Raw genomic sequence first — 26,280 nt, 5'->3', positions numbered from 1 at the left:
ATTGCATGCTAAATTAAATTTGAGGGCTACTCGTGTCGTTTTGCTCTGTGACGAGTGGCCTGTCTACTGTTGTTTGGTGATGGTACACGTTGTCCGATAGTCGTCAGTCGCACGTGAAGGAGGCAGACAACGTGGCGCGTGGAATCCGGAGGGAGGATGGTGGACGGTGTGGCGGAGGAGGAGGTGTCGGTGGGTGGTGCACTCGACTGACACCACCTTAAAAACTCGGCAATGACAAATTCCTAGGAACTGTCATTAACTCTTTTCGTTTTTTTTTTTTTTATGTCGAAACCGCCATTAACTTCAACAGCCTGTGAAAATGCTGCAGACGCGTACACAAAGGACTTAGGAGAACTTCGGCCTGATTTTTAATAAAAAAATTCCCAACTTTAGATTCAATATTGATCCTCCTCCTTACTTTTTTTCGCCTAAGAGATCCCAACTTTGATTCTAATTTCAAACTTACTGCTTACTTGTCCAAAAATCGCCATTAATTTCTCGATAATTATCAAAATCAAGGCCGGTTAGAAGTTCACGAACTCGCATCTTCATCAACACGCTCACCTCCGAATGAAACAATAGTAGTCTCCGTGGACAATCTCTGAAGAAATCGCGTCGTAACTTAAGCACTCTTAAACAACTTTTTTTCTTCTTCTTCTTTTATAAAGAAAACTCAGTTATTAAAGGAAAAAAAGAAAAGTGAAAATATTAGAAAGATGAAAATAAATATCAACAGGAACTGTGTAAAAGTGTAACAGGCAATTTTGTTGAAGAATTATTTAAGTTGCTAGTATAGGTTAAAATAAATAATTAATTAATTAATTAAAAGAAAAGAGCAAGTGAATTGGGAATATAAGATGAAGAAAATATTGAAAGGAGGGGGGTGAGAAAGCTCCTTTCATCCGCTATTGATGTTCTAACGAGAGTTCCACACTTTGTAGACACAGGCACAAAACTTAATATCTTTTTCCCATTCAGGTGTTGCTATAAAGCAAGTCTCATCTCATTGCCTCATTGAGATATCACAAACCTTCATGGCAAGAGCAGGTAATAACATTTCAGCTCAATTCAGAAAGACCCAGACAGAGTTCGCACCAGCATTCACACACTTCTAAGTCAGAAAATTTACCGAAAAAGTCTTAAACCCATTATATTAGTACCAACTTGGTCCTAAACCTTTCAATTAAATTAAATTGGTCCTAAACCTTTTTGCGTTGGTACCAATTCAATTCATTGGGCCAATTTAGATTGGAAATCCCTGATTTGAAAGCCAACCGTCCTATGTGACACCGACATGAACATTTTTAATAATTTTTTAATATTTTTCGAATTTGTTCTTTGTCGGCCACACACTGGCAAAAATAAAAGGAAAATTAAAAACAAAGAAATGAAAAAAAAAATGAAAATGTTCACGTCAGCACTAATGATATCACTTAGGATGGTTGGAGTCCAGGTCAACGATTCCCGGCCTAAATTGGCCGGATGGACTAAATTGGTACCCAATATAAAACGGTTTGAACTAAATTGATCCAATTAAAAGGTTTAAAACTGAATTGGTATCAATGCAATAGTTTAGGACTTTTGTGATACTTTTCCCCTACCAAGTCTAATTTCTCTTTCCAGTCTTCCCCTGTAAACAGATTCAACAGTCCCTACACACAATGAACTACTGAGCTTAACAGTAAAACTTGAGATGCTTACATGGGAATGATTACTATTGCAGATGCTAACCACAGCATAAATTAGATAATCTAGCTCACAAAAGAGATAAATTTGGCAAATCCCAACATGACAACACTACAGGTAATCAGGTAGCAGATACACATACGAGATACCCGCGCCATGCCTTTCACTGAAAATAGACCTTCTTTGCCATGCTGTGAACTGCTTACAACACGACAGACACAGTTAACGAGTTCATCACTCGATGTTTAGCACACCAACTATGTGTACCCGCACCACGCCCTTCTCTATAAACTTAGTTTCTTTGCCCTGCTGTGAATTTTTCACAGGACGACAGGCTAGCTTAATGAGTTCATTGTTCAATGTTAATTGTTCAATGTTAACACAGCAACACTATATTCACACATATTGAAAGAAGGAGAATGTACAAAAATTTTTACGAGCCAAGAATCATCAACCTCCCAGGCTATTGGATATGGGAGCATTCTGGCCATTAGAGTACTCCTTCGTATCGTCACTCGATGCTAGCAGATTGACCTGACAATTATGGCTCGATTCAACTCACAACCCAAGGAGATATATATATATAAAACACATAATTTTGAGAGAATATGAAATAACAAATTCTAGGCGGATCGTACCTTCACAATCTCTGATTTTGAACTTGGACGCATGTAGGCAGCTAAAATGCTCATATTGAAATCCTGACCACAGTAGTATAAGTGAATGAGGATGGAAACGGCATGATTTAAGACAACACTGAATGAAAGTGCAGGATAGACATCTAACACCTAATGGCGTGTTGCCTAAGAAGCAATCCCTCAAAAGAGTGAGCTTTTTCTGCTTATAGATGATAATTGACGGATATGAGAAGAGAGAGAAGCAGTAAAAGCTGATCGTGCCAGTGTTCTTGACAGTTGGAAGATGACCAATGCAATAAATAAACAACCATCACTCTGACATTTAGCAAGCAAATAATTGCATGAATTTCAGGAAGCAACAACAGCAAACAGAGGTATAAATTAGTCTACAAGCCAACGTTATAACTACCATATAGGCAGGATTCGCATTCTCAGATGAGTTATCCTCTCCTGAAGTTTTACCCTCTCAAACTTCTAGCAACCAGACAAATAACAGAAGACGCGTTCTGATAGCTTGGTTCCTTTCATTTTCTAGTAATTTCATCTCTACCAGGAGATTCCTCTTGAATAGTTATGCGGAATCAAAAACATGATCGGTTGAAAATGATGCCGAGTGATGATGAGTTAACGGTGCTTGAAATCTGATATCTAAAGTTTATTTGGTAGAAAAATTGATCGTCTATGATGCAATTGCTTTTCTTTCCATCAATCGGTGCAGCTCTACATAAACTTCTCCATAATTGACAGGACTAAAGATAGAAGGAAAAGCCAGACTACCACCACATCTGAAAGTTATGTGCATGAAGATCCTTAACCATTCAATTCTTATATAAAAAATACAAATATTGCGTAAAATGTTAATGGACCGTTATGGCAAAAAGGGCATAGAGAGGCTCTCAATTATTCTAAATGTTAATAAGGAACAAGAGACAGCTGGAACAATTCCATTTAGGAATAATTATTGATTTGTTATGACGTTCTACCAGCATATTCCGAACAATTTAATGATATTAGTTTCTCCCTCACATTTTCATGTTAATTTGTAGATCAGTATTATCAGTAATCATTTGCTGCACGTCCTCCTTTGAACACGTGGACATTCTATAACACACCCCTACCGCCATCCAATGGCACATGTAACATATGAAGTAAATAGAAACGTAAAAGTAGAGTGCACAACGTTATTGGAAAGAGTTTAGCAAAATGTTGCAAAGAGTAAACGTACAGTTGATGGACCAAATCCATACTCTAAGTGCTACCTCAATAACTATTAAAGTCACTATACATCTCTTTGAATATAAAACATCCTCTGGCTAAATATGTAAAAAGCATGTCAACAGAAACCAAAATGGACAGAAGTTGTGTGGACATGTTTCTCTGTAAACTATGGAGTCAGTCTGATAGTAACAAAACAAATCATTTTGCGATAATATAATAGGTCTACAGTGCATTCTCTCGTTATGGAAGACTAATAGCTAAATAGAGCACAACTCACTCTATGAGGATCACCCCTCAAAGATTGCACGAACATGGAAGATCCCGAACTTCTTCCCTGCACAAAAACATTTAAGATTACATAAATCATGTTCGCATCACAGGTCCGAAGGATTTCATAACAAAAGGAATTGAGCAGAATTTGGTTTATCATCACAAATAGTTCCTTTCCACCTCATCAGTTTCAGAAGATTATGGCTTCAGTTGATGACGCGACCATTAAAGTTCCAGTAATCAGCATCTTGCAATTACCTTTTTGATCGTTAATTGTCTGCTTTCCAGGAAATGAGCAGTTTCCTACTCTATTTAAGTTACAATGCACGTCAGAGGAAATTCTGTTTGTCAATCTTTCTTCATTTGAAACTCTCTCGTTCATTTCTCTTCATCTGTGTGCATAAGCATGTACATTTTTTTTTTTTTCCTTTTGGTGGGTATGCATGAGGGATAAGGACTTCCTTTTCAACAGAAACGAGACAACAATATAGGACTCTGATAAGGAGTTGATTGCACAGCCATATCCCAATAGGTGTATCCTGCTATGCAGTGCCAAGCACACTAGGCATTATATAATAGGGTGGACATTTTCAGTTTCAAACTTAAAAAACCTGGACACCGGTCAACATTACAAGAAATTTGCTAATTCAAGGGTTAATTACCTCTTGTCACTGTGAAGTCAACCTCTATAGCATCACTAATAAATGAATACTACTTGGACTCAGATCATGCATAATAATCAACTTAAATGGGTCATACGACTTTGATAGATGAAAATAACACATTTAAATTAGCTCTTCTATCCAATTTTATGATTCTTAGTAGTGCATTTCAACTTAGGAATACAACTACTTGGACATATTAAGGACATCTTAAGCATATGAATGTAAAGCAGTTGTTACCGCACTCAATTGTAAATAGGTAGTTAAGCTAAACAAAGCCTCCGTTAGATTTGAGATTGGTGATGATAGACAGATACATAGTACATATCTGGCACGATGATTGGTGCAACGGTTCTCACCTTAAATCTAGATTGCTCTCACTCCTCCCTAATTAATGATCATAATGTTATGATCTCTAAGTTTTGTTGTGTTGATCCATGCATCTATCATATAGATTTATGGAATGGAGTTTTGAGAAATTACATCATTCATGAGGCAGTGATATTTTGTTATGATTAAAGTCATCTATTCGTTAATTTTATTCTTGAACCTCTACCTAGTTTTAGTGAGCTACACTTCATGTCCAACTTATTCTAGAACTTTTTTTTCGAATCTTTTAATTCACAGCTCGATTCAATTCTTTTCACAATTCAAACTTGACGCTTCCATTTCATGATTCCGAATTTTATCCTACGTAGTATTCATATGAAATTGCAATGTCATGTGAGGAGATGGCTTCATATCTTCAAATCAGAATATACGACTTCAGGAGGGTTGCAAATCATCTTATTTGAAGGACATCGCATCGAACAATGGATTTCAATGAAGATATAGGAAATGCATTGTTACTCTTTTTCTTGCTTTTCATATTGAGAACTTTCAAAGGTGGCTACTAAAGTTTCCTCATATAGAATAGATATATATTTTCCAACTCAAACTGTACTCACTTATGTGAGCTATTAATTAGACATGGTACACAAGGTTTTCCGCATTGCTTTTCATAAGTGCCTAGATATTTTTGTTGAAGATATTGATGCAATTGAGCAAGATCTTTTGGGACATGTTCTCAAACGATAAAGAATCTTGACCAACTGTGACTTAGCCTCGTATGAGGACACAGAAAGAAATATCCTGTGTTCCACAGGACAGGCATAGTGACAAATTATTTATAGACACTGAGACATGCCTTTACATAAGGTTGCATTCTGGTACTTTCAAGTGCCTTCCTGAATGATGAAAGCATAAGATTGTAATTTCAACCTCCCATTTGAAATCATTGATTTCCATTTATTTGATTGTTAAAGATCATAATTCCTAATACTGAAGCTCATAATTGATATCAATCATTTAACAACATGAAAGTAAATATTCAAGCCACCAATAACCCCAATAGCATATCCAGCCAAGCTAAATCATGATTAACCTGTCATAACAACACATCTTTCCACCATAAGTATCGAATTATGAAGTGCGATGTGTTCGACAAGCTCAGGTAAAATGATGAACAGAGCTTAACAGACAGGAGTTAGACACCATTAAGTTTATGAACAGAAGATGCTTCATTAGGAAAGCAAGATACACCACATCTCAAACTCACAGTATTCTAAAGTTAGCCTAAATTGCTAGCAACTTGCAAAATCCATAAAATTTCCATACTGTGCAAATGTCATAGATTTACCTCCAAGGAAACATCTCTAAGACGCCTTCCAGTTTGCGCACAGCAAATTCGGACAACGTGCTCGTCACAGCTCCCGCTGATAATGTAATCCCTGCTGTTCATGTAGTATGACCGTGTATAATTCTGGGAGCTTCCTGTTGGATTGATTCCAAAATCCAAAAGAAGCTTTCCATCAGCAGCCCGAAATTGTTTTACCTGTCACAAATCAAATAGCATGGCCTAAGAAATGGGTGAAGAAAGATCTCAAACAATAGCAGCAAAGATATAAATGCTTAAACAGATGAAACTAGGAGGGATGTTTGCATACACAAACTTGAGGCCTTACTATACCACAACTCATCTATTGGATGGTACTAAGTACTTCCAACAAATGTAAACAATACTTTGATGATTTCTTCTGGAGGTGTTCCCAAGATTGACAAAATTAAAGAGATGGCCTGTTATGAGGACAACTTGATTGAGCTAAAAAAGTCTTAAAATCAAGAGGCTCGGAAAATTCCATATTGGGAGCATTCTGAAAGGAGAGGGAGTATGCAAAACAAAGTGGTACATTTATTTCCTTCCAGAATTGAGACACGGGTCACCACATTTGCACTTGCGACAGGATTTAATAAAGAGGGGGAGGAATTTGTCGCCGACACAACTGATAAAGTGTATGTAGCCTTGATCATAAAATACTATGGGCTAATGGAATTTATGTTGGCTGTTTGAGTAAGGACATTCATGCAACTTATATAGATCATGTATTGAGCATTATCTTCCAGTATGGATTTGTTAATATATTTGGCTTCACTATTATACTTATTTGGTTAGACTACATATGATATCTCTCTTAAAAGATTCTTAAAACCACTGTCAACACGTATGAGACTGGATCTCAATGATTGAGAATCTAAAAGCAAGATGATTTCTCAATTCAATATCTACAATTGAATGAAATGAGTGCTTAATTCAGGTAGTTTTTACTAGTACCAACAAATACCTCATTGTCAACAGCTGATGCAAGAAGATACTGATCATCCGGAGAAAAGCAAACCATAACATTCCCTTTGGAACTGGTCGCAGAGTAGCAAGGAAGAAAAGGTTTCTGTCTCAAATCCCACAGTTTGACATCACGGTCAAACGATGAAGTAGCAAAAAGGGATGGGGAATGGTTAGCAAACTTTACAACATTTATATGCTCCTGATGCATATTTGTGAATACTTGAAGACGTCTTCCACTGTTGATATCATACAGTGCAACATTTTTGGAGTATCCACTAGCAAGAAGCAACTCGTCTGCAGAATTGACATGAACTGAAGTCAATTGATCAAAGTCTTGAAAAGTGACAGAACCAGCACCTGAATATGCTCCTGAATTGTTTGGAGGTAGTTGCTGGATATTATATAGCTTTAGTGAACCATTGTCAGAACCAGCAATGAGCTGAGATTGAAACAGATGGAAAGAGTGAGTCAAAAGGTCAAATACCACACAACATAATTATCAGCATAGGTGCAATTCTGTCTTCCCAATGCAACTCGTTGTCACGAACGAGTTTGCACGCACAATTTGTTTGTTCGGAAATCATCAGACTAAGAAAAAGGACATCTCACATTCTGGAAATCACAACAGGAACCAGCATGCTTCCAACTCGTGATCGAATCAAGATACTAGTTGAAGACCCACGTCTGGCACAAATTTGAAAATTACCTTTTCCAGTATTCTATTATGGTTAAGAAGTTGGTAAACTACAAAATGTGAGTAGAAATTTTCCATTATATTCGTAACATGTACATGAAAGCTACATATGTATTGACCAAACAATAAAGCTCTGTACTTAGTGTTGAATAAGGACTTCTCTTTATAATTTGTCTATAATAAAAACTTATGAAGACAGCGAATATGGATTTGCATTGGGATATGTTAATACGAAATGCATGGATAGTTATATCGATACAACAAAATCATAAAGTTCATTAGGAAGTTACGCAGCTTTTAGGACTCTTATCGACATAGCTAAAGTTCGACCAAAAAAATTATACAGCTAAAGAAGGATATAAAATAATCTCTTTTCCTCCTAATGTGTCGTGGTTGTAACTTGTGACGTGAGATTACGCATCGCCAATGAAGTTGTACGACCTTACCCATTTTTTGTGACTCTTATATAAACTTAATAAAGTTAAATCAAATTATTATCCTATGTCACTAACGAATGAATAATACGTATTATAGGTAGAATATTGTCCAATCAATCGTGTAAATTTTATTTTTCTTGTTCTAATTAATATAAAGAATAGTAAAGTAGAACTTTGTGGCAGTGTGACCAGTAACTTGATAACAAAACTCCATTTATCCACTTTTCCATTTGAATCATATATTAGATATCCATATATTAGATAATCCATACTGTTGCTCATTATTTGATATTGGATAAATGTATTTGACAATTATGGTGCTATATGCTCTATAATATATGTTACAATTCATACTATGTTTTTCCTTTCCACTTTCGAATCATGGCAGGCTATTCATTTTAATATTTAAGAAGAAAGAAACATAAGTTTGGGATCAACTGATTCAAGAACTTCTTAAATGGGCAGACAGATAGATTTTGGCCTAAACGTAAACGTAAATATATTTAGGAAGCAAAAACTACAGCAAGCTGAAAACTAGTCACAAGTAAAAGCTGCAGCCACCACAAACACCAAACTCACCAGAAAGTCTTCTCCCCAAAATCAAAGAAGATCAAGTTTATGACAAAATGCAGATGAAATTTAATAATCTCCACTGATTTTACAATTCCAGAATAAACATTACCTAATTACCCATTTTCTTATGCTTGAAACTGAACGTAATGCTATACTTAAAGCAAGATTTAGTTTGAAAGAAAGTGTATACAAGACCGAAAACACACACAGCAGCCAAAATTCTCAATTTTTAATATCGCAAAATCAAGAGCTTCAAAATGGTACATGCATGCTCCACAATAGTAATAAGTTGTAATCAAATCTGCAGCAATGTGCCTAGATAAGTGGCACTCATTCCGATGTAGATCTTTGTTTTAATGTGCATTGACATAATCCATACTTACCAGAGAGGGGTACTTCTTGAGCCAACAGAGTCCCAACACACTACTCATCGCTCCATAAGATGGGATGCAACTGACAATTTTACCATTCTCATGGTTGATAATGATCACCTCACCATCTAATGTTCCAAAAACCATAAGGGAAGAATCCGAAGGATGATACTCAAATTGTCTGGGGCGAAAGTTCAGAGCTTCATCTCCTGAACTAGAATAAGAAAGCGGTTGCAGTGAAGGCCAAGGACAAGATCCTACTCTGGCAGCACAAAGTGACCTGGTGTAGAAACATTGAGACTTTCCAGATGGATATGTATTCTTTCGTTTATTTGTGCGAGCCAGGTTTCGACTTTCTTTGATTTCACGGTTTCGCAAGATACTAAGAACATTCTCTTTAGCTTTCCTCTTGTATGGTAGGTACTCAAAGTATTGTGAGAAGGTGGCAGCAGCCTGTTCCCTCTCATTCTTTCTGATGGGCAATTCATCGAGCATTTTCAAATGGGGTAAAGAAGCTATCATGAACTCTCTGTAGTGTTTCTGGGAGCATATAGGTGAAGCGCAACAGGAAATGTATCTCGATGCGATATTTGTAGAAGAATTTGTGCTTGAAGCACCAATAAATTCTTCTTCGCTGAGGCTGAGAGATGCTCCATAATCCACCTATGGGACAGACAATAGTCGGAAAAGAAAATGAGATTTTTCTGAACTTTAGAGAAGATCACATCAATCAATGAAGAGATGATTTCTCTTCCATTCACTGCAGCTTGTTGTCATCCATGACATTGAATGATGATTTTCATGATGTTAATACAGTCATTTCAACCTGCATCTTCATTGCAGCTAAATACATCGCATAAATATTTATTTACTAACAAGCAAAGGAAATGAAGATGTTCAGAACATCTTATAATGACGATGTAATTCTCAATTTGAGGTGGGACATTTTTTTCAATTCACTCCCCATACAATTCAAGTAGAACCTATGAGGGTGGTTGCCAATGTATATCTCAATAGGTTGAGTTGATTATCCTATTAAAATGTCCAACCTAAAATCTTAAGTTGTTAGATGAAGACATGAATAAACATTCATCTATTGTAACTCTCTCCCTCACGCATACACTAGGATTTGGCCTAAGAGTAAGCATGAAATTGATAATAGGAGTGGCAAATAAGAAGGCTGGAAAGATCTGAACTCAAGACCATCTGCCTTGATGCCATGTTAAATTTTAAAGGACAACGATCAATTGTTCCATAAGTTTAAGTTGTTATATGAAGGTGGGGTATAATATTTGGATAAAGTAACACATCCAACAATAATGTAGTTCCGACCAATGTATTCAATTAATTCTATATTGTTTAAGCTCCATGATCCAACACTTTAACTACAAGATGGCTTTCTAGGAAATTCCAACTGTACTCGTCTAATCAGAAGTTTGTCCTCTTCACACAAATTTACAGTACCTTAAGACTTAATTCTATTTCCTATTCAAGTACAATATTGTACTGTTGACTAGATTCACTTAGCAACCATGACATGCTGCTCATTTGATGTAAATGCCAAGTATGCAAAGATCGATTCAATCATTACCTCATCATGTGCATCGGCCCTCCCAGTCCACTCGCTGATTGCATTAGTTAATTCATGCATGAAACCATATTCTTGCCTCTGACTTGAGAAATCAACCTCACTATCATCTGATGACTCCTCACCTTCCCTTTGTAGTTCAGGATTGCCAATTGCGTTAGCGACTGTCATTAGATTGTTAAGTATAGTCTCTGAGATTAAATTCTGATCTACGAGTGTTGCAATGTCAATAACTGGTTCTTCTGGAAAAGGACCAACTCTGCCATCTTCATTGCCACTTGATGATGCAATATAAGATTCTACATCCTCATAATATAACCGTCTTTGGAACCTTAGCTCCACCAAAGAAGGGAGCTTGGAAAGTGCAGCAATAGTTGTCCAGAGATTAGCAACTCTTGTCTCACACATGGACAGAAACTTTAGATTCGGCATGCAAGCGAAACAATCTTTCTGGAAGCTAGTTAGCGAAGTGCTGTAATCCAAATTCAAAGTGTGCATTCGACTAAACTTCCCCACCATACTGAGCTTGCGAAAATGGGAAGACCTCATGTTTAACACTTCACATGTCAAGCCTCTACTTGAAAGATCCCTAATTCAAAGAACCGCCAAAAGAACATTAAGATTTTGACACAGTAAAATTAGTAAAAGTTGGTGCTTACCTTCTAAGAGAAAATTGATGGATAATTGACCATGGTAACATTTAGATGCAAGTATGACCTACTTACTACAATTTGCTCCTCTCATTATCTATAACACACCTACAACTTCACTCCAGTTCTGCACCCAATTATTCTTTCTTCACTAGGAATATTCTACTATTTTCAGAAAGAACCCCGGGAAGGAGGTAGGACGACCCTTTAAACCCCAACATGTCCTCTCTTCTTTTTCTCTCCTTCTCTCCCTCCCTCTTCCCATCACCTCATCCACCCACCACACCCCAACAAGTAATCATCAACTCCTCCAGCAGTAGATTTCAGAAACATAAAAAGCACGGTAAGAATAAGATGGATCTTCCAAAATTCCGTTAAACACAACCTACTTGAAGCCACTATTGAACAAGAGGCTCCTTCAACAAGGCGAAACTCTTCTTTTTAGAGTTTGTCCTTGTCAAACAAGTGGCGCAATAAGGGTGTTCATATGAGAGAAGCAGACAAAATCTTATGGTTCTCAGATGCTAGACTACATAAGCTTCTTTTAAACATGTGTAAAATATCTGAAAGTCCAACTTCCTACTTCTTTCACACTATTTCAAATAATGCACAATTTGATATTTAATTGTGCTTTGACATAAGTTATCCACATTTCTTCCATTTTACCAGTTAAAACACAAGAGATAGGTACCCCCATTTATGGTTATAATAAATGGCCAATGGATATATACAATAATACCGAGTACAAAATAGTGAAAAATACAAAATGATCCTTGATGCAAATAAAATTGCATTCTTCCACCAAAATAGCTTTTAACAAAGCTATGGACACTTGAGTGGAAGTGGCTCTGCAGATTCAACAGCACCCACCAAGTAAAATGTGCCCATGCAAGCAAAAATTTCCTGAAAACATAAAATGGGCTTGGTCCAGTACCTCCAGTTTGCCTTTTTTTCCAATTTCAGTGGTACCTATTTATATGCAAAATCTAAAAGAAAACCAAGATGAACTCTCCAGAATCTGATCTCAAGCCCTTTACAGCCAAAGATAGCTAGGAATCTGCTTCTCAGCTACCGCACTTCCAAATTGCTCAAAACTTGTCTATCAAGTGCACAAAATTCAGACTTAATAACATAATAGACCATGCATTTGAAGTCATCAGATTTCTATAAGTTCATGATATGAAAAGGACATTAGGATGTACCGGCAAAAGTCCTTCCCCAAGGAGATATCCTGGAGATCAACCGCACGAAGTTTTTTATTCAGGGCACGCATCAGCAATAAAGCATACTCTCCCTTTAATTCACCTGATGATTTATTACATATGTCAACTGCTTCAATTTCAGATGCATCAATGTCAACCACTACATCAAGCAGTGGATGGAAATCTATATCCTTGAGATGGTCTAGCATGATCTCTAGTATACATGACTCGTGGCGAGTTTTTTTGACCTCAGCCTGAACATAAAAGGAAAGAAACAATTAGCTTTAGGAAGCATCCCCTCTAGAGGAAAAAACAAATAAATAAAACATGCTTAAAGAGATTCAATTGAACAAAGACATTTAATAATAAAGTCCATTCAAGAAGTAAGTAAATTGAACATCCTTAAAACAATTGTACGATAGATATTACCAAGATGCGTGGTGCAAAAAAGTGCTAAAAATCAAAATCTGATTGACAAATATTGCCACTAAAAACAGTCATGATATGAACACACGCATGCATATGCTCCATCATGCACACATGCACATCCAAAAGCACACGATAGATAGATCAAGAAACAAGCATGTGGACAAAGTCACCAAGTAGTGTTATCCATTCAAATGTTCGCCATGGCATTATTAAAGCACAACATTTCTTATGTTAGTAAAGCAAGCTCCACTAACTGCTTAGCACTATGGCATTATTAAAGCACAATAAATTGATAAAGAGAGCTTCAGCTATTATTGGCTACAGAAGAGATTGTGAATTTAATGAATAGAGAAAAAAAAAGATAGAACAAACCCTTTTTCACAACCTCGAGCAAATTTACCACCCAAAAAGGCCAAGCCAAAAACTAGACCAGGACTCATATCAGCTATCTTAGATGAGCAAAAAAAGTGAGCAGCTATCAGCCATAGGCAAGACTTAATCCAGAATAATCAAATGAAATAGAGGACCCTTGGAGATCCCTCCCACCCAAGGGAGAAAACAAGAGAGGAAGAAAGCCCCTGGAGTGTACCAGTCCCAACAGCAGTACAAGAGAAACATTTTCAATTTCCGAGAAAATTTGATTTTCATCACCTTCAACTGAGATAATCACTTCTCATGAGAAGGGGAACACACAATAGCGGACCAAAAAATTTAAGTTGAGGGGACAAGGTAAATGTTTTAACTACCTACCTTTTTTAGAGTTATCTTACTAATAATATAAAAAACGTTTGGTCCACGACTGGGAATGTATGAGAGAGAAACGCAAAGGAAAAGAAGGGACACAAGGGTCTAAGTCGGTTGAAAAGGTTAAAAAACGAAAAAGAATCAAGGAAAACGAAAATCACGAGCATGTTTTTGGCACCAGGCAGGAAGAAGGCAAGAACAAGTTCCAAAATACTAAGATAAGCACTTTGATCTACACAACATAGGAGTTAGGAGGAATAAATGGAAAGTGAACACAATTTATTATCTCCACGATGATGTGAGTTCAGTTAAGTTGTTCATAACCTCAACATGCTAACATAAGTTCACTGAATATAACATGATCATATAAGGATACTACGGTGAGAACTCTAGTAAAGAAAAAGACCACATGAACCCAAATCCACAAAAGAATGTGCAAACTGGGCGTTCTGACTGCTTGTAATGACCAGAATCATCTCATGAGATATGAAAGTCGTTCCCATTCAGTTCAGTACGATGGCTTAAATACAAAGCCAATATTCCTTTGCCCAAACATTGTTTTGACAACTATCTTTCATAAAGACATAGTATTCAACAAAATTAATTCAAGTATAGCTGCTTGTAGAGCCAAATTTTTGCCATTGAGAACTCTTCCATCAATGCTAGAAGAAACTGCAAGAAAGGTTCAAAATGCGGGAATTGATTCCCTAACTTCCACCTCCAGAATATCTTATATCTGTATGGTTTAATATATCTCAGTACTGTCAAGTGACAACTTCTAGATTACAAGCATGCAGCAAAGATGTCGCTAGTCCAAGTTCCTATTATCCAAGAAATTATCTCTTCCAGGGGAAAATGATCCTAAAGCTACCTTTTAAACAGTTTCCACATCTGACGAGGCGAGAAAAACAGGAGAAGGTTTAATATGCTGATTCCTAATAAAGAAATTACCATATTTAACACCAACCTTGAAGAAGCCCGACAATATAGTAGGATTAGGAAGGACGCCACGGTCTCTGCACCGATCAATGTATCTGAACCAAAATAGAATGTTATTAATCATTTCAAAACATCAATCAGACACTGGAATCAAGATCCTGAAGAAAAATGAAATTACTTGGTATGAAATGACCAACTAATGGCAAAAAAGGAAATTACCAGATGAACAAGTCTAAAGATGGTGAACCAAAGGGCGACTAAAGTCCTCCAGCTTTATGAAAACCTTTATTGTGGTTTGCCCTCTTTTTTACCCTTAAACAGTCTAGCAGACGACAAAAACCATAACCATGAAAAAAGCAAGCTATCAAACCCATAATTATTAGTTCTACACCAATAATCTCATCAGATCCCACCAATTATCTATTGTATTTATGTATCTTTACTATGATGCCCTCGGTGATTGCTTCCAAGTGAAAATAGTTTCCTTATTTACCGACCCTTCTTCCAGTCACTGAAAATATCATCTCTCAGCACTTAAGTCATCTGACTATACCCAAAAGTTTATCCGCTGTTTCTAGATTCCCAGTTCCTGGATTTGTAAAGAGTGCAACAACCAACTCATATTTGGAGCAAATAAAAATGCAAGACTCATCTTTCTAGGGCACCAGTACAACATGCCTCTGATCCAAAAGGTTCCTAACACCAACTTTTCAGCTCTCCTATAACCAGTGAAATTGGGAAAGATCTGCGATCTAGGCTTCCAAGAAACATGATTCAAAGAACCAGTGCAAACAGGTAGCTACATCACTACATCTAACTAGAAAGCATCCTACCACTTCTTCAGTAAACCTCACTCCATCATTCCAAGAGAGAGAGAGAGAGAGAGAGAGAGCTATGAGCAGTACTATATGATTATATCAATCAAAAAGATGTGGTCATGAGGCTAAAGTGATCAGATTTCACAATCATCCAAGAAATTCACAAGCAGCTTCCCAAGGCCACCCAATGTGTTGAACGAATTCTAGTGTGACACTGACACAAGTCAACACAGTTCACAAGGGAAAATGATCAGCAGAAATGACCCAAAACAATGAAAATGAGAACCTAGAACATTTGTGAAATATGATCTCTTCACATTCAAAGGAAGGTTTTGCGCAACAATCCTTGTTCACTCAACAGACAAAGGGTACGTGGCCAGACAAAATAACAACATCTGGTGATTATCATTAGAACCGGGACTTGCCCAATTACAACTAGAAGATCAAAACATAGCAAACTTCAGAGTCCCGAACACATTTCTCACGTGTCTATACCCTTTCCCTGTCCAAGAAATGCATCCAATGCCAACTCCGCATTCACCTTTTCAGCACATGAGCATCGACCATAAAAGAACATTGGCAATTCAACCGGCGAGAAAAATTTCCAATCACATCGAAAACTAAAGTTGCCAAATCAAGTAGATGAACAAAGAAAGGCGGATCAAATTCAGCAGAATCTATCACCTCCCTCGGTCTAACTAAGATTCTTCCGAAAACATAAACTAACAACGAGCCCGACAACAACCAAACAAGTACCCGAGAAGGGGCAAAAAAAGAAAAACCGCGTCGCAGCTCAATCAGATGAATTCCCACGAAGAACGTCCGCAATGCAACGAAATGAATCATTGACCCGCCTCGAAAACGGGGAAAAGAAAAGAAATTTCCCCGGCGTAAACAATGAAGCTCAGCGTATCGGACACAGGAAATGAACAGGCAAGAAGAGATAAAACGAGAAGGAGAGAAGAAGGCCGCACCTCTCTTCTAGAGTTTGAATATCCATGGCGATTTGAGGCGCAGACACAATCAGATGAAACCAGCTCGCGCCATCGCCAGCCCAGAATGCATTTCAGGAGAGGGAGAGAGACGAGTCTTGAGTTGCAGTTTCAGTTTACGTTGCACTTCTGCGAGGTGTTCTCGTCCCGCGTTTGGTGAGTCGACGCGTCGCCACTCGCCAGCCACGAGCTTCATGTTCTGGGGGAGAGAGAGAGAGAGAGAGAGAGGCCACCAACCCCCGGCGGTAACCCCCCACGAAAGCGACAAAGCCCGGATGGGCCGAAACGAAAATAATTGTATAGTGAATTAAAATATAAAGGACTATGATGTCCGGTCCAAATATTCAAGTAATTATTTTCACCTCGTATTCTCCAAAAAGTGAATTCCGTTAATTTATTCAATATTCAACAAATTTTTGCATAATCAGATTCGCAGGTCGGGTCAAATTTGAATTATTAGCTTTGGATGAAGATGGAAACAGGTGCAGAAATAGGAATAATGGCGTCAAAGTTTAACATTATTTCCATAAAGTAGAAATTCATAAGTAGGTTTACGAATACCACCAATATCTACTCAAGGAGCAGCAACGAAGGCAATAATAAAATATAAATGCTGCAGATCATTAAAACACCAAATTATCCATCGTAAAGACGGTTTGTAGTGGTTATTTTGCTACGGAGGCAACCATTAACCCATCTTAGAACCGATCATCCATATTTGTAAATGCCATTACACTCTACGAATTTGCAAAAGACATGGTGTAGCACCCCAAGCCGAAATCGAAGAGGAGACGTTTTGTAAAGCCGTTTCTAAGTAAGAGCTACCCAAATGATCAATTGCCAAGTAGATTCATTCCCTTAAGGGATAATAACACAAATGGCTCATGAAATTTGGTCAAATGTATAATGTCGTCTCTAAATTTTCAATTGTTGAAATACGGTCTTTGAACTTGGCCCAATATAAATTTTAATCCATGAACTTTTCATTTATTCAATGTGATCCATGAACTATTGATGAATATTCAATGCAACCCTTTCGTTTGCGTTATTTTTTATTTATTCTAAGGACTAGATCGAGGGTAGATTTGGTTCAGCTTTCCCAAAGCCCCTTAGGGAAAATGTAGGACGTTTGGCAACCATTCTCAAGGGGTTTTTGGATGAAAGTTGCAGTTGGAAATGTTGAAAGCTTAATGCATTGAGCTTTTAGCATTCAGCCAAATGCTAAGCTAGGGTTTTTTTTTTTTTAAATGTCCTCACTCTTTCTTTCAAATTCCGATTTTTGTCCCTTATTTTTTATTAAAAAAAAAAAAAAAGAAACCCTACACAACCGGATGGCCAAATCCGGGTCGCCGACGATCGCCAAAGGCCATGCGACCTTAGCAACTGTCCTAGGTCGCACGGCCCAAGCAACAACCCAGGTGACGGTCGTTGGAGTTGCACCACACAAGGGAGGGCCGCCTTCGTCATGCGACCTTAGGCCTCGTTGCCGAGGTCCCGCGACCCCCATAACAGCCTCCTAATGTCACGCGCCCACGACGATTGTTTCCTAAGGTTGCCCAACCCCCGGCAACCGCCGGACTTTGCCCTAGTTTTGTCTTTTGTTTTTTCTTTTTTAACTATATTTTATTTAAAAAGAAATATTGTGAGAATTAAGAAAGCTCATTTTCAAATTTTTCTTGTCAAATACTAGTTAGGCCAAAGTTGCCTTTCAAAGTATTTTTTACCAAACACTATCTACATTTCTTCAAAACCTCTTAGGCTAAAGGTATTTGCATTCCCTCAAAGCTCATTTCCAAAGTCGAACCAAACACATCCCGAATATTTACAGACAATCAAGAACCACATTGAACAAATAAAAAGTTTAGATATGATATTGTACATTAAGTAAGAGTTTAAATATCAAATTGTATAAATTGAAAATTCATGAACTGCGTTACACATTGAACCAAAAAGTAGGAACCTTCTTTATCATCTCCCCTTTCTTTTAATTGATACGTCGAGGTTCAAGTAATGACCGTAGACATAATGATCCGACCCGATCCTTGAAAATCCGGTCGCTACGCGTGGCGCTGAGGGCGAGGCCAACCATTGAGAAGGTAGATATTTTAGTCACGGATCATGCATTGAATTTGGTAACTATTTTGTATGGAAAGAAATTAATTGTGTAAGTAAACTTATGTAATTTGCTATTAAGTATGGCAATTTAAAACAATGAAACCCATATGGTAAATGGAATGCATTTTTAATTTGAGTGTATCGCCAAACGTCGTACTTTTGTCAAAATATTTCCATCTTTTTATCTTATTGTGTCGTCTCATTTGTCAAAACGAGCGAGGTGCCTAAATTTATCGGATTCTTTTATTGCCTCCTACCTTTTTTTATGACGATGTTTCCCGATTTAGATAGATAAACGCAATTTATGAAATACTCCGCTAATCTCATGAACCGGATACAAAGTGAGATGAAGCTTTAGGGAACGGTCGAAATATGAAATCGTCCGAAATTGAATCCTCTATTGAGGAAACCGAGCCGTAGTCTGCGTCTCCTCCATCGCATGCTATGTTTTCAAATCTGGTACAGTAGTCATTTTGGACATCTATTTAGCTTTTGCGGCTCAATACAGATTAAGAAACCAACCCTTAAAATATTCCTTGATGATTGATTCTAATGGTGATAATTTCCAGCATTTCATAGATGGAATAGGTATTAGGATGAGCCACCGTCATCATCGTGCGACGTTGGAGATGGGGCGGGAGCGGTGCCTCGCTTGATGCTCGAACCAGAGATGGAGGAAAACATCGGGGGCGCGAGGGTGCTCGGGACACCGATCTCCCTACGCCATGCCCGATTACCGTGTATCGTTGCCGGAGGGGAACTCCATTAGACCTTTGTAGAAACATGGTAACACGGTCTGGTGAGAGGAAGAAGAAGATTTCTTTCCGAGCTTCTGAAACGCTGCTTCTTTGTTCAAGCAAGAATGAAGGCTTTAAAAAAGTGCATGTGTGCCATTAAAGACGACGAGGAAGAGTTTGCCAAGGTCATTCCTTTTCCTCGTTCAAGTGATTTGCTCAATACATACATTGACGCGGTCGCTGCCGAATGTCGCAGAAGAAACGTTCTCGTTTTAATGCTTCCGAGGCCCGCGAGGTCTCCTGCCTCGGCTTCAGCCCGATTCTGGATCCGTCGCTGCCGGTGTTCCTCCGACCGAGAATATACGGGACCCATCCCAGTCGCGAGCTAACATGGCGATGGGGTTCAATCGCAAAAATACCAGTACTGATGCGGGTCATCTTTTGCACCACCTCCGATTGGGGACGATCGGGGAACTTATGAACACGAACATCACCCTTATTTATACTAGGTAAGTTTCCATGCGGGCCATGTTCATGACTTGTAACTCATTAATCCGAGACATAATTCGAGAAACGGGCGTGCGAAAACGGCAACACCAGCAAGAGTTGCTTTCGCTTCCACATCTCTTTACGGTGATCTTGATGCTTCACTTGTTTATCTTAATTGAAGTTCTATCGCTATATATCTGCCTTTAGTCTTACGGCAGACATTGCAAAAAGATCGAGACAAGCTCGCCCCGTCACGAAAAAGAAAGTGAACGTGTCTCGAGGAGGCATTCGCAAATAGCGAGAAAATAAGACTGATCATAAAAAGGTTAACGCGCGTCATTGTCTCATTAAATTTCAGACACACGTCACGAGTTATGAAAAATGTCCCAATCAAATAAATGTGGGTCGGATCAGATCGGCGCAACGCGAATCTAGCGGTTATCCGATCGAAATTCGCCCTACCTCGGATTATTTAATCTACATTTTCCTTCTGGCAAACCCCACCAGTTATTAAACGGGTTAAAATCATTGAAGATGATACGCAAAATTGCATCAATGATTGTACTATAAAGTTCTCTTCATGATAAGAAACATGCCTGCAGCTTAAGCAAACATGTAATCTTTTTTTTCCTCCCTAGTTTATGCTTTTGCCCTGTCAAAAGCATCGGCATGTCGGACAAGACCGGTGGCCCATGAGTATAGGTCAAGCCTTGATTGCCCGAAGCGTTGACTTAATCCAATTCATCGTGTACCAAAAAAATTGTGGCCTTTTGCCTGCTGATGGAAGTTGTTGGCGACACATGAAATTTGCAAAAGCCTTCGATTAGACTAATGAACTTGGAAATCCCTCCCAAAAAATATGAAATTACATAACAATTTTGCGAAGAAATAACCCGATTGTTTCTCGAGTGAAGCCTTTTTAAGTTGCAGAGACGGAATTGTCGGGTCACGTCTTCGGAAAATCATTACATGAGTGCGGTTCGTGTACTAAACTGAATTCGAATTGTTAAGAAAAGTGCATGCCACCTCTATGTATTTTAGCTTTAGAACTTAGTTTTCGAGCTTTAGAAATTGATTGCTTTATGATTAATTATGTTAGAAATTAGATGTAAGAATGACATAATATTCGAGCTTATTAAGCTTGAGCTCGAATTGCGAGTTTGATTATAAGTCGATCGTAATCGTGTCGATTTGAGCTCGTGCGTCGTGATTTTTCCAGTCTGATCCATTAGGAAAGATTGTACTAAGTTCGAGCTCGAGTCAAGTTGGAGTTGGGTAGTACATCGGCTTCACTTTGGCGAAGAGAAGAATTAGGAGGGGGACGGGGGTGGAGTGATTGATGAAGTTGGTGATATTACACTTTCGAATTTATGCCCTTTAACATAAATAATCCAAAAAGGTAATTTAATTTTCACAATAATACTATATGCATATCACCTAAGTAGCATCGATACGCGACATGACAAGACACGATACGATGACATGTCATTTTAAAAAAAATTAGAGAATTCCGATACGTTAGGACACGTCGTTTATTAAATATATATTTTGAAATGTACACCATAATTTATTATGTATATATAAAATTATTAGCAATGAGTTTTTTCTTCTTCTTCTCTTTACGCTAAAAATTAACGATTAGTTTTTTTTTTTGTTAGATGGGTATATTAATTTTGGGGTGGTCGAGTACATGACTTAAGTAAAATTTACATTTTGAATCCTAATTTATTGAAAATGTTTAAAATTGACCCCGTGCGTGTGGGGATGCTGAACTCGCGTGTCGCCGGCGTGCTCGGAGCGCTAACCACGCGTCAGATGTTGGACCCCCCACGATCGCGCGCCGAATGTCGGTCGGCGTTCGACACGTACTCGACACGACACGAAAGCCCTCAGAGAGTGCGTCCGTGCTTTCCCCCAGCCTGTCGCGAGCGCGAACGTTCTGAAAATATTCCCCGACGCCATCATAACTTTGAAATGCGTAAAAATCGTTGTAGCACAATATCGCATGCCTAGAGCCCAATTATCCCACCTAGATTCGATCTACGAGTTTTGAGTTCACACGATTCCTGCTCCCGCGAGCATCCAAAACTGTCCTGCACAAAAATTATGGCGCTCGGGCGCCGCTTGTTGCAGGTACGGTAGCGCGAAGGACGTACTCGTGGCAATTACGATCGCCCCTCGTCTGTCGAATCTGTCATCGGATCGGCTTGAATCGGAAGCTCGCACCCGCGTGCACCGCCCAACACTCGATTCGCTAGTAGAACATGAGCTGTTGGATCACGTGGGTCCCGTCACGGGTGAGATGAATAGGATTCACAGGATCATCCTTAAAAAAAAACAAAAATTTACCAAGCCTTTTTTTTTTTCTATTTATTCTTTTTCTTTCTATTTTTACTTTTTCTCTCTCTCTCTCTCTCTCTCTCTTCACACGCTTTAAAAACCAACGTAGTCAGCCGGTCGCACGCACTCCAACCAGAGAAGAAGGAGGAGGAGGAGAAACGCAGTCGCGCACGCTCCTACTTTTCTGCCATCTCTCTCTCTCTTTCTCTCTCTCTCTCTCTCTCCATGAAATTGACTCCTTAGCAAGTCCTCCTTCCCTCCACTACCTTTCTCTCTCTAGAACCATAGCAGACCCACAAACGCTCCTTCTCTCTCTCTTCTCTCGTCCCGCTGAAAGCCCAGTTCAAAGAGTCACTCCCCTCCTATGGAGAGAAAGCAAGGCTTCTTCTCCGCCCTCAAGGACGAGGTGGTCCGCGGCCTCTCCCCCTCCCGCCCCTCCCGCCCCTCCCGCCCCTCCAGCCCCTCCCCGGTGTCGGGGGGCCTGCTCCGCCGCGGCCGCAAGCACCGTGGCGGCGGCGGCTACCCGGGGCAGCCCGAGCTGGCGATCGTCCCGAGATCCGGGAGCCTGGCGCCGCTGGTGGAGGGCCCGGATCCCGAAGGCGACCCAAAGAGGAGGGGCGGGAACGGGTCGGGCCTGGGCCATTGGGTGAAGGGCCAGCTCGGGAAGGCTCATTCGGTGACCTCCTCCTCCTCCTCCTCCTCGTCGTCCGGGAAGAGGTGCGACGTGAGGATGCTGATTGGGGTGATGGCCGCACCTCTCGCCCCGGTGCACGTTAGCATCCTCGACCCTCTGCCTCACCTCAGTGTCAAGGACACTCCTATCGTGAGCCTCTCTCTCTCTCTCTCTCCCACATATGCCGTGTGAATGCGATAGCTGTATATTTCCAATGAAGAGAAGGGGTAGTGTTCTTCTCTGCGAGAATCACTCGAGCATTTTCGAATTACACTTGATCATGAAACACAATGTCATCGACGTTTATGTATGTTTTTTTTTTTTAAAATCTTCCTTTCGGTAGGACAACAATTACATTGGGTGCTTCATGGTAGGTTTGGTTCATGGGTACTTTGGTACTGGGAGAGCACCGAAGAATCTCTCTCAGTGACGATGAAATCGAGCTGGTTCATGTCTTTCTTGTCTTTGGCAATTATGCTGTTTGTACTGCATTGTCCTGGAATTTGGCAGTTTTTGAGTGGTTCCTGGGTCTGAATTTGAGCTGTCTGTTCCATTATTTCGCTAAGTTCTAGCATTCTTTATTGATGGCTGGGTAGGTGTGGGTTCTTGAGCTGAGAGAATGAGTTGGTTTTGGCTGATTCACTGTAATTAGAAGAAAGCTGCTGAATTGGTGCATATGTACTGCCAGTTGGGCAAGATTTGATTCCAAGATACTGGTTGGTCTAGATCTCGTGAGTGATATTTGGTTTCTTGATTTGTTTATGCCAACTTAGGTAACTGGAGATTCAGAATACCATTTTAATACTGTTTGCGTTTGCCTTTAATGTTGGCGAGGAGATCAGTTTAGATTTTCTAGTGGTTGCTTTATTTATTCATGTAGTTGACTACTTTTGTAGCAGGAAACCAACAAGCTGCTAGCTCACCATTTTTCGGTTTGACCGGACTAATTGAAGTAGTAATTCAGGATGAATTCGGGGGTTTCATTTACATGTTCTCTTGTTATGTCAATTGATGGCCGTGAGCCACATCTGATGCCCCGTGACACATTGGCAGATTCTTGTTTTCTTCTTTCCTCTTTTGCTGTTTCTTTTTCGGGAGGAATACTGAGGAAATAGCGAATTTCATATAGCAAATTTCATCGTATTTCAGGAGACGTCATCTGCTCAATACATACTGCAACAGTACACAGCTGCATCGGGCGGTCTAAAGCTCCAGAACTCCATCCGGAATGCCTACGCGTTAGGAAAGTTGAAGATGGTGGCCTCGGAGTTTGAAAGTGCAACGAAGGCGATAAAAAACCGGAGTTCTGCACAAACAGGTGGTTTCGTGCTCTGGCAGATGAACCCCGATATGTGGTATGTGGAGCTCGCAGTTGGTGGAAGTAAGGTCCATGCTGGCTGTAATGGGAAACTCGTTTGGAGGCACACTCCCTGGCTAGGCGCTCACACTGCAAAGGGGCCCGTTAGACCCCTGCGCCGTGCCCTCCAGGTAAGAGTTGTTTTCTTTGGTCTCTTCTTTCCTTTTTCTTCCACATCACCTTTAGCTGCTGTGCTTGACTGACTGAGTCTTTGACGCATGTCTGTTTCAGGGTCTTGACCCAAGAACCACAGCGAGTCTGTTTTCTGATGCAAGGTGCATCGGCGAGAAGGAGCTTAATGGTGAGGACTGTTTCATCCTGAAGCTATGCACTGACCCTCAGTCACTGAAGGTGAGGAGTGAGGGGCCTGCCGAGATCATAAGACACATTCTGTTTGGCTATTTCAGCCAGAAAACGGGACTCCTCATCCGAATCGAGGATTCCCATCTTACTCGTATCCAAACGAATGGTGGAGACGCTGTGTACTGGGAAACCACCATCACTTCATCCCTTGATGACTACAGGCCCGTCGAAGGAATCATGATTGCGCACTCAGGTCGGTCGGTAGCGACCGTTTTTAGGTTTGGGGAGATGGCGATGAGCCATACAAGAACTAGGATGGAGGAAACTTGGACGATTGAGGAGGTTGCGTTTAACATCCCAGGCCTATCAATGGACTGCTTCATCCCTCCTGCAGATTTGAGATCCGATTCTGTCAGTGAATCTTGTGAACTCGCGCAGGACGATGGGGGCAAAAGTGTGATCCCACAGGCATCACATAGAGCAAGAGTAGCTGCTCTAGAGAAAGCACATGACAGCAAAGGCGATCGTGTGATCTGGAAGATGGAAGTATGAGAATGTGTAGGACTGAATTAGGGCAAACTGTTCATACTCTGAGTTGCTAACCACAACAGATTCACAAGGTAGGCATTGATTCAGACGGTTGGATATGCATCTATCAATCTGTAAATATAGGATAATCACTTGCAGTTCAAATTCGGGGCCAAATGATCCTTTTTTTTTTTATCCCTCCATGGAGAATCCAACGGGTGGTCTGTGTAGGAATGGAGCCAATGGAGGTTGCTTCTTTGGGTTTTCCTAACATTAACCAATGTTGGGTTTTGATTGGATGAAGCTTTTGTAAAGCTGAACCATTTGACATTATATTAGTCTGACTAATTGCATGGCTTACATGAGAGGCAGCAGTGATGGTAAGGAAACTGCTCTGCCAGGTGAGTTTGATCATGATGTTAACTTCTTCCTCCATCTTTTTCTTCTTTACGAACGATGTTGTCGACGATTCAATTGAAAAAGCTCTTTTCGTAATCTGAAAGGGGTCTTCTTATTCTGGTGGGATTTCGAATTAAGCCGAGATTCAAATGATTGAACACGTTCCCTCGTGTGCTCTCTGTTTCCAGGATGACAAGTTCACCATTTGTTTCTTTCTTCCTACTGAAATCATACGCAGTTTGTTTCTGACCTGAACTAATGTTGAATGAGAACACTTAATCGAGATTAAGTGAAAGCGATATAGTGATGGAGACGACTCCACGGGCTTTATAATCTTGGTCATTTCGAGCATTCTGGTGCTAGAAGAGCCAGAGATCTTCCAATTGAGACGAAAACTGTTTGTTTGCTTTGATTGATTACTCCTTATTGGGAAATCGAACCTCGAAAATTCAAAGGTTATTCTAACATTTCTGATTTTACAAGCATGAACTAAATGACTACTAACAATACACCGAAACAACCTGGATCATGCTTAGTTTTGTTTACTGATTTTTTAATGGAAAAATTTGGCGTACACACGATCCGTTTACTGTCTTTCTGTTTTTAACACAACCCAATTAGTATGGATGGTTGGTCGATTTTGTCAAACGATAGCTACCCAATCGACGACGACGAAAGTAGATTGGGTATCGTATAACGTTACCAAAACCCTTTATTGATTAGAGTTGCTTTTCATTCCATTTTGTTTCTTTTGTTACTGGCAACA

At 39.6% G+C, this 26,280-nt stretch overlaps 2 protein-coding genes across 3 annotated transcripts; one reads left to right on the top strand and one right to left on the bottom strand.

The window, feature by feature from the left end:
- Positions 1-1,847: 1,847 nt before the first annotated feature.
- Positions 1,848-16,821, bottom strand: LOC115757163. 2 transcript variants are annotated; one of them, XM_048278663.1, is made up of 10 exons: positions 16,556-16,821; positions 14,776-14,858; positions 12,652-12,905; positions 10,803-11,388; positions 9,224-9,874; positions 7,135-7,575; positions 6,153-6,347; positions 3,820-3,876; positions 2,325-2,387; positions 1,848-2,220 (listed from the first exon to the last, which is right to left on the bottom strand). In XM_048278663.1, exons 2-10 carry the CDS (start codon positions 14,776-14,778, stop codon positions 2,137-2,139), a joined length of 2,334 nt encoding a protein of 777 aa, XP_048134620.1. In that variant the 5' UTR covers positions 14,779-14,858; positions 16,556-16,821; the 3' UTR covers positions 1,848-2,136. The 2 variants fall into 2 exon arrangements, with proteins under 2 accessions (XP_048134620.1, XP_030553139.1); XM_030697279.2 differs by having other exon boundaries at positions 14,792-14,858; positions 16,556-16,820.
- Positions 16,822-22,402: 5,581 nt separating this feature from the next.
- Positions 22,403-25,608, top strand: LOC115757168. Its single transcript, XM_030697286.2, has 3 exons — positions 22,403-23,077; positions 24,077-24,415; positions 24,516-25,608. Exons 1-3 carry the CDS (start codon positions 22,619-22,621, stop codon positions 25,137-25,139), a joined length of 1,422 nt encoding a protein of 473 aa, XP_030553146.1. The 5' UTR covers positions 22,403-22,618; the 3' UTR covers positions 25,140-25,608.
- Positions 25,609-26,280: the final 672 nt, after the last annotated feature.

This window comes from Rhodamnia argentea, chromosome 5 (genome assembly GCF_020921035.1).
Source record: "Rhodamnia argentea isolate NSW1041297 chromosome 5, ASM2092103v1, whole genome shotgun sequence".
Lineage (NCBI taxonomy): Eukaryota > Viridiplantae > Streptophyta > Magnoliopsida > Myrtales > Myrtaceae > Rhodamnia > Rhodamnia argentea.
Note: the sequence above shows the minus strand (reverse complement) of the source record. Positions and strands in the feature narration are given on the sequence as shown.